A 12,848-nucleotide genomic window follows, 5' to 3' on the forward strand; every position below is an offset into this window, starting at 1 on the left:
CAAACAGGAAAGTGATGAAGTGCATAGAAAGTGCAGAGCTGCTGTTGAAAGCTGAACGATGGTGAAGAGTGATATGATGGAGAATACTTGGCAAGAGAGTGTGGAGGGGACAGGGTCTTAAAGCACAGGATTTGAATCATCAAATGTAATCACTTTTCCTGAACAGATTAGGTCAATAAACCACTTCCTACATTGCACCCAAGACCTAGACACAATGGTCCTGCTGCTCACCTCCTCAGTTACCTCCAACCACACTTTCTTGGTGAGAGCTGTCAGTTTGTTCCTTTCATTGCTAGGGAAAGGTATATCCCTCCTGCTCCTGACTACATCCAGCAATAATTCCAGTGGTGCATCATTGAACCAGGGCGCTGCCTTTGCTTGATATCCAACTTACACAATGAGCAGCTCCAAATGACATTTGTATAATGTCCCTTTAAACATAGCTGAGATTGTGTCATGTGAGTGTGCATCACATCTGCTGCACGACCAAACATAGAAGTCAAAATTAATTTCTTCAATTCAGTTGCAATTGCAGATTCTGACTTGCTGAGTTGACTTCCAAGATTTCCCTGCAAAATTTCCCCCACCCACCCACCCACCTGCTAAAACTACCCCAGCTCCACAATCCCTGCCCCCAGCCACCCCCCAAGCTGGTTTCACCATTCTCTGCCTCTCTATCAATGGCTGTTAACAAGTGGGGCTACCAGTAGTTTACCTACATGAAACCTAATCACAGCTGAAGCTACTTGAAACTGAGGGTTTGAAGCTCAAGGAGAGAGCTTTAAGCTCCAAACTAATGGACTGGAAAAACCAAAATAATTTCAAATTAACTATAAAATTACATTTCCAATAACTGGCCTACTGCAAATCACTTAAAACTGTAAAGCAAATGATCAGCATTACAAAGACAGACTTACGGTACAATAACGTCTTTTATAAACTTAGGTAGTGGTTTTGTGATCATCAGCACAAGGACTTGAAAACAAAGTTCCGTCATGCAATTGTTCAACTCTCCACAATTATCCTCCAAGCCAGGCAAACCAAATGACGTGAAAAACTGTTCATTGTTCTAAAATTAATAGATCACTGATGAGTATTTAGAAACTCTTATGCAATCAGTCACTTTTTAATAAACTGTTGGATGCATTACCCACCGTTCTGAGAAATGCAATATAAAACAGAGATGAGTAATTGTTGGCAAACTCAAAAGCAAATAACTTTATTATCAGAGCGTCATTATAATCAGTCTGAGTCCTGTAGTTTTCTGCAGAGCAAAGAAAGAATGAAATAAACAATAGCAGAGATACATTGTAAAATGCTTTGCAGCATCCCAAGGTTGATATATAAATGCAAGTTCTTTCTCCTTTCTAAATATTAGTATCACCTTCTGGGAACATTTAGTGTTAATGACATATAAGTAAAGTCAAACGACGAGATGCACTAACATTAACACAGTTAGTGTATTTTGGTTATTTTTCACCTCCTTATTCAGCCATTATAACAGTGGCTTTGCTAGCTTTCCCTCATCAGAGATATGCTTCCTTTCCATATTTCTTCGACCTCTCAATTGTCCTCAATTTACAATATTCATAACCACACACAATAGGCTACTTTGAATAATAATACTTAAATGTGCAGATAACATCATGTCTCATGGGCAACAAACTGGTTTTGAAACACTTAAATATATAAATATATAACTGCTTACCCCAATCAGTCATTTTTACTGCGATTATGTGATACACCTAAAATTAGAATAACAATTGTCAAATACCATCACATATTTTCCATACCAGGACTTTGAAATTTCATCCCATAAAAAGGTCAATTGAGTTTATTAAAATTAAAATATTAAAGAGAATTGAAGGGATTAATTTTCAGAGTCATCAAGCCCCTGGAACAGGGTTACTGAAGTGTGCAATAATTATGGATTCTCTATTGTCTTTCTAAAGAGAGCTGGACAAGCTCCGGAGAGAGAAGGACCTTTCAAATCATATTGGGGAAGTTGTGGGATTGTGAGATTTATAAGTCACCATGGTCTAGATGATATTTAAACAATATGTATTTTCTTTGCCAAAAGAAGCCAATGAAATTAGGTAAAGATTTATTTGATTTAATACCAGTAATTCTAAATAAATAAATATTTCAAAGTTGCTTCATCACATATAAATAATTGCTTATATATTTGCTTTGAAGAAGTTATCTAGATTGCCTTTATGTTTCCAGTTTTTGAGGGCCTAGATGCACCTGGTTATACCCAAGATTCAATAAATACAAGTAAGGCAGAACTCACACACATTTCTATAAATGGCTACTCAGAGTGCAGAGTGAAATCTATCCTGCTGGTACCATTTTAAACTCACATTGACTATTTTTTGTCAAAACTAAATATGTAATGGAATATGGAGCAAATATATAAAATTGGTCATGGATGACTAGTTCTCCAGTTATTTCATTCTCTGTGTGGTTCCTCCAAATGCTTATTATTTAACTGGAATCATAGAATGATACAGCACAGAAAGAGGCCATTCAGTCCATTGTGCCTGTGCTGGCTCTTTAAAAGAGCTATCCAATTAGTCTCACTGTTCCCTCGTTGAACTCCTGTTGTACCACCTACAAATTTTTCCACTGCAAATATTTATCAAATTCTCTTTTGAAAGTTATTTGCCTGGATTTTGCAATCAGAGGCAAAAGGGTAGAGCTCACTGCTGACTTCGAAGTAAGATGTCCACAAAGATTTAGTGAGCACTAGAGTGTTGATTTCCTTTATTCCAACATGACTTTCAATCTGGCAACATCCTACAGTTGATCAATTTCATCTAGCACTAGTGAAATTATCAATCAGGCTGATCAGACAATCAGATTGAAGAGTTCTCACAGACAGCAAACTAGAAATAAAAAGCATAGATTATAATTCATCTTTTGATCATGTTACTGTAAATATCATAAATAAACTTTTTAAAACGTTTATTATTTATTTATTATTTTTAAAGTTATTGTGAAAGAATGAACATTCAACCATATGTATTAGGAGCAGTACGCCACTTAGCCCTTCAAGCCTGCTCTGTCATTCAATAACATCATGGCTGATCTGATTATTACCTCAAGTCCACATTCCCACCTTACTCCTATAACCCTCCACCCCCTTGCTTATCAAGAACCTATCCACTTCACATTAAAAATATTAAAAGACTCTGCTTCCACCGCCTTTTCAAGAAGAGAGTTCCAAATGTTCAAAATTCTCTGAGAAAAAAGATTTCTCATTATCTCTGTTCTAAATGGGCGACCCCTTATTTTTAAACAGTGGACCGCAGTACTAGATTCTGCCACACAGGAAACATTCTCTACATATACAGCCTGTCAAGAGCCCTCAGGATTGTATGTATTTTAATCAAGGTGCCACTTATTCTTCTAAACTCCAGCAGATAAAAGTCTAGCCTGTCCAACCATTCCTTATAAGACAATCTGCCCAACTCAGTTATTAATTTAGTAAACCTTCTCGGAACTGCTTTCAACATGTTTGCATTCTTCCTTAAGTAAGGAGACTAATACTCCATACATCTGAAGTTCGGTTTTCCACCAGAGAGGTTGTTCATGAGTAATTATGACTTAACACTATTAAAAAAATACTAAGTTACACCTGATTGCATAAAAAGTTGAAATTCATATCAAATCGCTGATTTTGTTCTCACTGAAATTACAAAAAATGCAATAGTGCACCCTGAGGGGAAGCAGGATATCACTGACAGGAACTTCTGAATTTCCATGTTTAAATGCACGTGCAGTCACCAGAAGTTGCTGTTAGTCTTCCACAGTAACGTCAGTGGATGTTGACAGATGTGCCATTGTTATAACCACAAAATCCAGAACATTATTGTATCTACTTCCATCACCTTTTCAGGCAGTGCAATCAAGATCACGATTCCTCTCATGTCACCTCAGGATCTTAAATCTGTGCTCTCTGGTTACTGACCCTTCTGCCACTGGAAACAGTTTCTCCTCATTTACTTTGTCAAAACCCATCATGATTTTGAACACATTGAAGTTTCTTACATTGCAGAGCTTCTTATTACTGATATTTGAAATAGAAAAAGAAAAGCTTTGTGGCAACTTTTAATAAATATAAGCCTGTTTTTAACCATGTAACCCTTTCCCAAATGACACAGAGGATCCTGAAAACCTCAAGCTAGACTTTACAAGTAAAAATGTTGAAGTTTTGAGATTTGAATTTAAGTGGACAGAGTAGATATAGGGAAATCATTCCCATTGGTAGAAAGTTTGAGAACCAGAGGACACAGATTTAAGGTAATTGGCAAAAGAACCATGAGATACAAGGTAAAACCTTTTTATCCAGTGATTAATTAGGATCTGGAATGCACTGCCTGAAAGGGTGATGGAGGTAGATTCAATCACGGCTTTCAAAGATAATCATTGGAAGAGAAAAAATTTGCAGAGCAACGGAGGAAGGATGGGATTGAGCCTAGCTGAGTTGCTGTTACAGAGAATCGCATAGATATGCATGGCCTCTTTCTGTGCTGTAGCCATTCTATGAAAAGTGGCAAATCAATAAATATCAAATAAAAAGCTTGGAAGGCATTCTGTTATGAAGCTGACAGCACAGATGTGGCTGTTAGCTGGTGCAGATACAGATCTTTCTCTGTTTCACACCTAGTTTGGTTATTTCAAGCTATGATATTTGTTAAGTATCAGTAGCCAATCAGGTTGCTTCTATTAAGTCCATCCTTATCAAAAATAATAACCAAGTAAACTTACTTTTCCCAGGATTGAAATGGACAGTGCATTGAGTAATGCACTAACAATAGTGGTTAAAAGAAAACCTTCAAACGAGTTAGATGTTGTCACTCGAAATCTGGCCCAGGTTTTATAAATTACCACTGCCAAGACACTGATGAATACAGAGCCCACCTGCATATAAAGCAAAAAAGAAAATTGGGTGTTTAAAATCGATACATTTATCACATCCATTTATAACAAAAGTTCAATACTGAGTTTGGCCCAGATATATAGAAAGAAGCACAACAGGGGTAAACACAACAACACTTCTGCAAAGTATCAGTTATCAGTTATCAGCCACTGGAATTCAACCGTACCTGTCCATCTCCACTGGCATTTGTATGCTAAGTAGAAAAATATGGTCAGCATTTCCAGCAACCCAATATTGCAGAGGGGTTTTCATATATTTGAATACGCACAGGGGTTAATTCCTGTGTCAGGCAAGGACCTGGACATCAGGGGCGGAATTGTCCCAGATTTGTACAAAGTGTTGGAGCGGGTGGGAAAAAAAGTCATTTTATCCGCCGGTCGTAATGACAGGTTTTCGCGTTGCATCGTCCCATTCATTATGCAGCCACAGGAAACACGCTGTCTCGCTGGCTGGTAGCCACACCATTATCTTGTCATTTCCTCACGCAGGGTGCCATAGTTAAACTACAGCCAAGCGCACACTTCTCAATGCTTGCGGCCCAGGACTGCTCCAGTGAAAACATGGCCCCCAAAAGCCAACAAGAGAGCAGTTACACATCCCTGGGATGCCTTCTGGGCGCCATGGAGGCCTGCTGCGATGTCCCCTACACCCACTCAGGCAGCAGGGGCTCCATCAGTCTCACCACTCTGGCTCGGGAGGCGGTGGCAGAGGCGGTCAATGCCAATGTTGCACACAAGAAGTTCACCATCCAGTGCAGAAAACAGATGAATGATTTCATCCATATCGCCAGGGTAAGGCAATCATCTTATCACTCTAAACTCACACACTCACAAGGCTATCATACATTCACTGGCATCTCACTCACTTCCAGGTCAAGAGACATCACCACTCACTCTCTGTCACACGCCCTCACATCACCATCTGGCCTCATATCCTCTGGAAACTGCTGCCTCCACCCTCACCATCTTGAGGCCACTTGCACAGATCAACATGTGTCCCCACACACACCCTAGGATACCACACCACCCCTCCATCTCTAGTATAGCCCTCACCCTGCAGTCTCTTCCCTTGCCTGAGGTCACTTCTCCCCCTTACCCAAAGAAGTCCTGCCCAGCAGCCGTTGAAAAGCCACCCCTGCCTTATGGTTGGTCTGGTAGGTAGACCAGTCTGTGAGCACCCCTTAAAATTGATGCGATGCTGTCTGCGAAGCCTGCTGCTGATGACTGCGAGTGCAAACAAACCTCAAAGTCCCAAACAAAGTGCAGCTTGCCAGGTACACTTTGCTTATGTACAGTTGTGAAACATGTCAGCATGCAATCACGCCAATGAGCCAGATGATCCAACGTCGGGGAATGAGTCCGGCAAGCAGGGTATATAATGAGATGCCAAAGCATTGAAATTAGGTTCCCAAAATTAGATTTCTGAAATTAGGAAACATGGCCTGGGTGGAGTGGACAATCGCAAACTGGTTTCACAATGGCATGGAACCAATTTTTGGCCTTCTCGCCATGCTGTCCACCCCCCCAAATGCAATGACGTCCGATGCCAACAAAGCCGGAAAATTTCGGCCCAGGTGTTTCAAAAGGGTAATGGATTTTTGGGGTCTCAGCCAAGCCTCCATGTATTTTTGGATGAGAGTTCAGACATCCATTACAGTACTTAAATACCTGAACTCCAGGGAAAACATTGCTCGACAGCTCTGGCTCTCTGATCTATACTGTCAATTTCACAATGTTAATTTACACAAAATAAAGAGGTTTCAACTGCTTGCAGTTTCTGCTATTGACACTTTAATAGGTCTGGATGATTGACACTTTTAATGGCCTGTAGTAAAGAGAATTGTTTTAAGAACATGGAAGATTATCCATGAATGACTTTTTTAAACCTATTGTTTAAAACATCCAACAATCACCATAGAATTCATTTGTTCCATACAGTATAAAGTGGGTGAAAGGCATTGGGGCATGAGTAACTCACCTCCTGACTCTCCAAAGCCTGTCCACCATCTAAAAGGCACAGTCAGAAGTGTGATGGAATACTCCCCACTTGCCTGGATGAGTGCAGCTCCCACTACACTCAAGAAGCTTGACACTGTCCACGACAAAGCAGCCTGCTTGGCTGGCACACCAGCCACAAACATTTACTTCCTCCACCACTGACACGCAATAGCAGCAGTGTGCACCATCTACAAGATGCACTGCAGGAATTCACCAGAGCTCCTTAGGCAGCACCTTCCAAACCCACGACCACTACCATCTAGGACAAAGGCAGCAGATACATGGGAACACCACCACTTGGAATTTCCCCTCCAAGTCACTCACTATCCTGACTTGAAATATATCGCCGTTCCTTCACTGTCGCTGGGTCAAAATCCTGGAACTCCCTTCCTAACAGCACTGTGGGTGTACCTACACCACATGGACAGTAGCGGTTCAAGAAGGCAGCTCACCATCATCATCTCAAGGGCAACTACGGATGGGCAATAAATGCTGGCCCAGTCATGAATGAATAATAAAAAAACGCCTCATGAACTACAATGGTTCAAGATGGCAACTCAGCACTACTTCTCAGGGGCATTTAGTGATGGGGAATAAATGTTGGTCTTGCTAGAGACACCCACATACATGAAAGAATGAAATAAAGGGGAAAGGTGAGGTTGAAAGGAAAAAAAGTAGACATTCTCTTTCACATAAATTGCTTACCATTATAATCCCAACTGCAAGTGAAAGCACTAATTTCAGCCGTTGCCTGGTGACTGAGTAAAAGGCTTCAGGTTCACCCGTGATTGGATCCTACAAAATTGATGAATATTATCAACACAGTCAGAGATAGTGCTCATTTTATACAACGGCAGTCTAGTGTATTTTTTTTTATTCGACTGAGGTTATTATTGCAGTGCTCAGGGACAGCTGCATCAGTAAGAAACACGAGAAGAATTAGCATTGCTAATTGCCACTGAATTACAAAACAAAAAAAGTAAAAACAGAACTATGGGAAACAGTGGGCAAGCCAGGCAGCAGCTTTAGAGAGAAAGGAGACAGTCTACCTGAAGTACTGATTGCTTTTAGTAATTTTATGTTTGTTCTTAATGATATCCATATATGCTGGAAATGTTGTTCCTTTCAAATCTTTTTATGCTGAATATTTAGCTACCTGATGTAATTTTCTTGCATGTCCAATAAATTGTTATTCTACATTTCATCTGTAATTAAAAATAAACTTTGGGGCCAGATATTTTTTGGAGTAAATTTTCATCTTCATTGTCTGGTTGATAATCTAGTTGAACAGGTCATTGCCCTTTATAGAACCTGCCTGATTTCATTACATTGAAAATAATTAATGAGAATTAGGCAGTTTCATTAAAGGCAAGCAATCCACTCCTACCAGTGTTGCCCACATGTGTCTTTCATTTACTTGCCATCATTCTCTCTGTCAATTCTGTGACTTGCTCCTTATATGCTCGGTCACTGGCACTAGATGACCCACTTGCCCTTGTTCAGTCCACATTCACAAATGTTGCTTTTGCATTTGGTCTCCCTACTCTCCCATTCTGTGCTTTATTCATCCTGCTGCTGCTTGACCTCTGTGGCCTCCAGTGAGTCACTCCTCATGCAGCCTTTTGGGCCGATTAAGCACCTAACATGGTTCAACTGATAAACTCCAAAGCATGTCATTATTTTCCATCACATATTCTGCAATGAAGACTTTTACTGGCTTTCTTCATCCTTTGTCGGAGTATGTTGGGTTGGTGGGGGATCAAATTATATGCTTTGGGTCAATGGGCAATCAAGTCACTAGGGATGAATCTTGGACACCCAGTTCCAGACTGCTGGACACTCCACTACCTGACTACCATCTGCAAGGTGGGGGTGTTTGGCTGTCCCCAGACATACAATTTATTGGCACCATCAGTCATCTTAACAACATTTTCTTTTAAATTGTCCTTCTTGTCAGGGTCCAGACTGCTTCCCTCCCTGTATAGGAGTTTCCTTCTTTGCCCTCAACTGCTCCACATCCACGGCCTTGTAAGGAGCAGGTGGATGATTTACAAGGCCAAGTGGGAAATCCCAAATTTGTGATTCATGACAGATGGTATTTGAATCCGGGCCTTTCTCTGAATCACTTCACTAAACTGTTTCAGAACAGCTGAAGGTAATGACCCCAATATTTATATATAAATGAAAATGTACCGGTTCTGTTCCATAAAACTGAGGCCTGACTAGTTCATCAAGTTCATAATTTTCAACATCCCACTCATAGACCAGTTCTGCATTCTTCCTTTTCCACCTTTCCAAAAAAATTGTACCTGGAAATGAAACCATGTGTTTACTCATCCAGCTCAGAATTTTAAAATGATGGATTTAACGCACTCAGTAACAGGATGATGCCTGTTAAGCAGTAAAACACAGATGTTCAGGCTCATCATTTTCTACTCTGTTTTCCTAAAATCTGTCAGTGAAAAATGAGAATAGGCAAAAATATGACAACAATCAACTTGCATTGCTCTCATACACATTCCAGTGGACATGGCATATACAGTATTGACAGATGCTTGGTACCAAGTTGACTGTTTGCTTGTCACAGACTGAACAACAGGATAATGGAAACAAAGCCACAATATGCCTGTAGACAGCCAGTTTCTGTTATATATATATCTACATCAATAAAGGCAGCGCCTAGCTGCCTAGCTGCAAGCTGTGGAGGCAGAGGTTGCCTGCTGATCAGTGATCCCTGCCTCAGCTTCCCCCTTTCACTGGCCAACCAATCGTGGCCCCCCAACCCTCCTGCCAGAGCAGTGAATCTGCTTTACTTACCTTGGTATCTGGCCTCCAGTGATCATTCACATAGTGGACTGGCTGCAGTCCCACCAGTGGCCACCACTCATTGTGGCGCCACTGGGACTAGAGAGTTGCCAGTTATTTGATTGGCCATCAGGCCTTGGAGGTGGGTCATCCTCCCAGGTGGGGGCAGTAGCCACCACCAGAGCCATTTAATAGCCAGATGACCATAAAATCAGGGCAGGGCTTCCTGTCCTTGAGAAGGCAAGCTTGCCCCAACTTTTCAGCTGGGGTGGCAGGACCACCAACTCCACAAAAAATTCCAGTCAACATTCCAAGCATGATCACATCAATATCATCTCCTGGGATTTGTACTTATTCCAAGATCCAATAAGCATTCATTACTTCTGCCAAAGACTGTTAGTTTCAGTGAACTAACCCCAATAAACCTATCGTCCTGTAGCTCAGAGCCATTTAGTTTATGTCCCCACTGTTTACTTCCCTTTCTTAGACTTTTTACCTTGTATTTAACCACATTAGATCGCAGTTTCCACTCATAGCTCACCTTTCCAAATCTATGCCCATTGGTTATTGACCCCTCTACTAATGGAAAGAAGAATATAAAATGGAGGTTAAACCCCTGTCCAGGAGAGTGCTGGGGCTGCAGGGGCTGCCTTCTCTGCCCACGGCCCCCTCTTTCATTAAAAGAGAATCCCTCCTATGCTGTCACTGGGAGGCCACTTCCATTGAGCTGGCAGCCTCCCCAACTAGTGGGGAGTCAATCCACCTTTGGCAAAATGTTGACAGCCTGAGAAAATGGGCCTTAGTAGGGCCTTTGCATGTTTAAATAAGCCTCCTGCCTCTGCTGCCAGTAAAATTTCTCAGTGGCGAAACATAGTCAGGGAGCCCACCCACCATGGTTCCTCTTAATTTTACTGGCTCCTCCCATTCTCCTTGTTCCTGCCTCATGGTGGCTGGTAACATTTTCCCCAAGTTGCAGGTTTCATTTTATAGGTGATGCGGTAAGCTTATAGAAAATCTTATTCCGTTAAGTGTTGGATGAAAGTCTGAATTGTAACAAACAGTTAAAATGCACAATTTAAAAAAGGTTCATCTCAGAACTCTGATCATTTAGATAATATGTTTCTTTTTTGTTCTTCTTGTCAAAATGGACAATTCCACATTTTCCCACTTTATTCTCCATTTGCCAGATCTTTGCCCACTCACTTAACCCATCTCTATCCCTTTGTTGCTTCCTTATGTCCTTTTCACAACTTACTTTCCTACCTATCTTTGTGTCATCAGCAAATTTAGCAACTGCGCCTTTGGTCCCTTCACCCAAGTCATTTATATAAATTGTAAAAAGTTAAGGTCCCAGCACTGATCCCTATGGCACACCACTCGTTACATCTTGCCAACCAGAAATGACCCATTTATGCCTACACTCTGCTTCCTGTTAGGTAGTCAATCTTCTATCCATGCCAATATGTTACCCTGCTAGGCCATGAGCTTTTATTTTCCTCAATAACCTTTGATGTGGCACTTTAACAAATGTCTTCTAGAAATCTAAGTACAGTACATCCACTGGTTCCCCTTTATCCACAGCATATCCTGCTTCTTCAAAGAACTCTAATAAATTGGTTAAACAAGATTTCCCTTTCACAAAACCATGTTGACTCTGCCTGATTACCTTCAATTTATCCAAGTGGCCTGCTATAACATCTTTAATAATAGCTTCTAATATTTTCTCTACAACAGATGTTAAGTTAATTGACCTGTAGTTTCCTGCTTTATGTCTCCCTCCCTTTTTGAATGAAGTAGTTACTATATTCCAATTTAATAGAACTTTCTCCAAATTTGGAGGGGGGGGGGGGGTGGATTCCCCAAGGGTTGGTACCAGAACCATGGCTTTTCTTGATGTATATTAACGACTCAGACTTGGCTCTTTGAGCAGCATTTTGAAATGTGTAGATGACACGATACTTGGAGTTATAGTGAACTGTGAGGAGAATAGTGATAGATTTATAGGCTCATAAACGTCCACAGCACAGAAAGAGGCCGTTCAGCCCTTTGTGTCCATCCTGGTCAACAAAGATCTGACTACACTAATCCCATTTGCCAGCGCTTGGCTCATAGCCCTGGAGGCTATGGCAACTCAAGTGAATATCTAAATACTTCTTAAATGTTACGAGAGTTTCTGACTCAACCACCCTTTCAGGCAATGAGTTCCAGACACCCACTACCCTCTGGGTGAAAAAATTTCTCTTCAACTCCCCTCTTAGCCTTCTATCTCTTACCTTAAACCTATGACCCCTGGTTATTGACCCCTCTACTAATGGAAACACACTATCTATGCCCCTCATAATCTTATACACTTCTATCAGGTCCCCTCTCAACCTTCATGGCTCCAAGGAAAACAACCCCAACCTATCCAATCTTTCCTCATAGCTCAGATCCTTCAGCCCAGGCAGTAACGTGCCACTTTGCCTTGGATCCTATGGGCTCTTACTTTCTTGACCAATGAGGGGCCTTATCAAAAGCCTTGCTGAAGTCCATGTAGTCCACATCAAATACATTACCCTCATCAACACTCCTGGTTACTGCCTCAAAAAATTAGATCAACTTTGTCAAACGTGACCTAACCTTAATAAATCCATGCTAACTATCCCTGATTAATCCATGTCTCTCCAAGTGCAGAAATATTCTGTCCCTCAGAATTCTTTCTAGTAACTTCCCCACCACCGAGGTTAAACTGACTGGCCTGTAATTTCCTGGTCTATCCCTTCCTCCCTTTTTTTAATAATGGGATAATGTTAGCAGTCCTCCAGTTTTCTGGCACCTCACCTGTGGCCAGAAAGGATTTGAAAATTACTGCCAAGGCCCATGATATCTCTTCCCTTGCCTCCCTCAACAGCCTGGGATACACCTCATCCGGGCCTGCTGATTTATCCACTTTTAAGGCCGTTAAACCCACTAATATCGCCTCTCTCTCTATGTTAATTTTCTCTAATATTTCATAATCCTCCACCCTGATGTCTATATCTGCGTCATCCTTTTCTATTGTGAAGACTGACGCAAAGTATTCATTGAGGACTGTACCTATCTCTTTCGGGTCCACACACACG

At 41.2% G+C, this 12,848-nt stretch overlaps 1 protein-coding gene across 1 annotated transcript in view; it reads right to left on the bottom strand.

Annotated features, from left to right (window-relative positions):
* Positions 1 to 1,005: 1,005 nt before the first annotated feature.
* LOC121283881 (anoctamin-7-like) overlaps positions 1,006 to 12,848 on the bottom strand; it is a 54,271-nt gene continuing 42,428 nt past the window's right edge. Inside the window, exons 9-15 of the mRNA XM_041198683.1 lie at positions 9,136 to 9,251; positions 7,648 to 7,737; positions 4,774 to 4,926; positions 1,709 to 1,745; positions 1,155 to 1,264; positions 1,059 to 1,069; positions 1,006 to 1,024 (exon numbers count right to left, since the gene is read on the bottom strand). Coding sequence (XP_041054617.1) covers positions 1,006 to 1,024; positions 1,059 to 1,069; positions 1,155 to 1,264; positions 1,709 to 1,745; positions 4,774 to 4,926; positions 7,648 to 7,737; positions 9,136 to 9,251 — 536 coding nt within the window. The remainder of the gene's footprint in view (positions 1,025 to 1,058; positions 1,070 to 1,154; positions 1,265 to 1,708; positions 1,746 to 4,773; positions 4,927 to 7,647; positions 7,738 to 9,135; positions 9,252 to 12,848) is intronic.

Source organism: Carcharodon carcharias, chromosome 11 (genome assembly GCF_017639515.1).
Source record: "Carcharodon carcharias isolate sCarCar2 chromosome 11, sCarCar2.pri, whole genome shotgun sequence".
In the NCBI taxonomy this organism is placed as follows: domain Eukaryota; kingdom Metazoa; phylum Chordata; class Chondrichthyes; order Lamniformes; family Lamnidae; genus Carcharodon; species Carcharodon carcharias.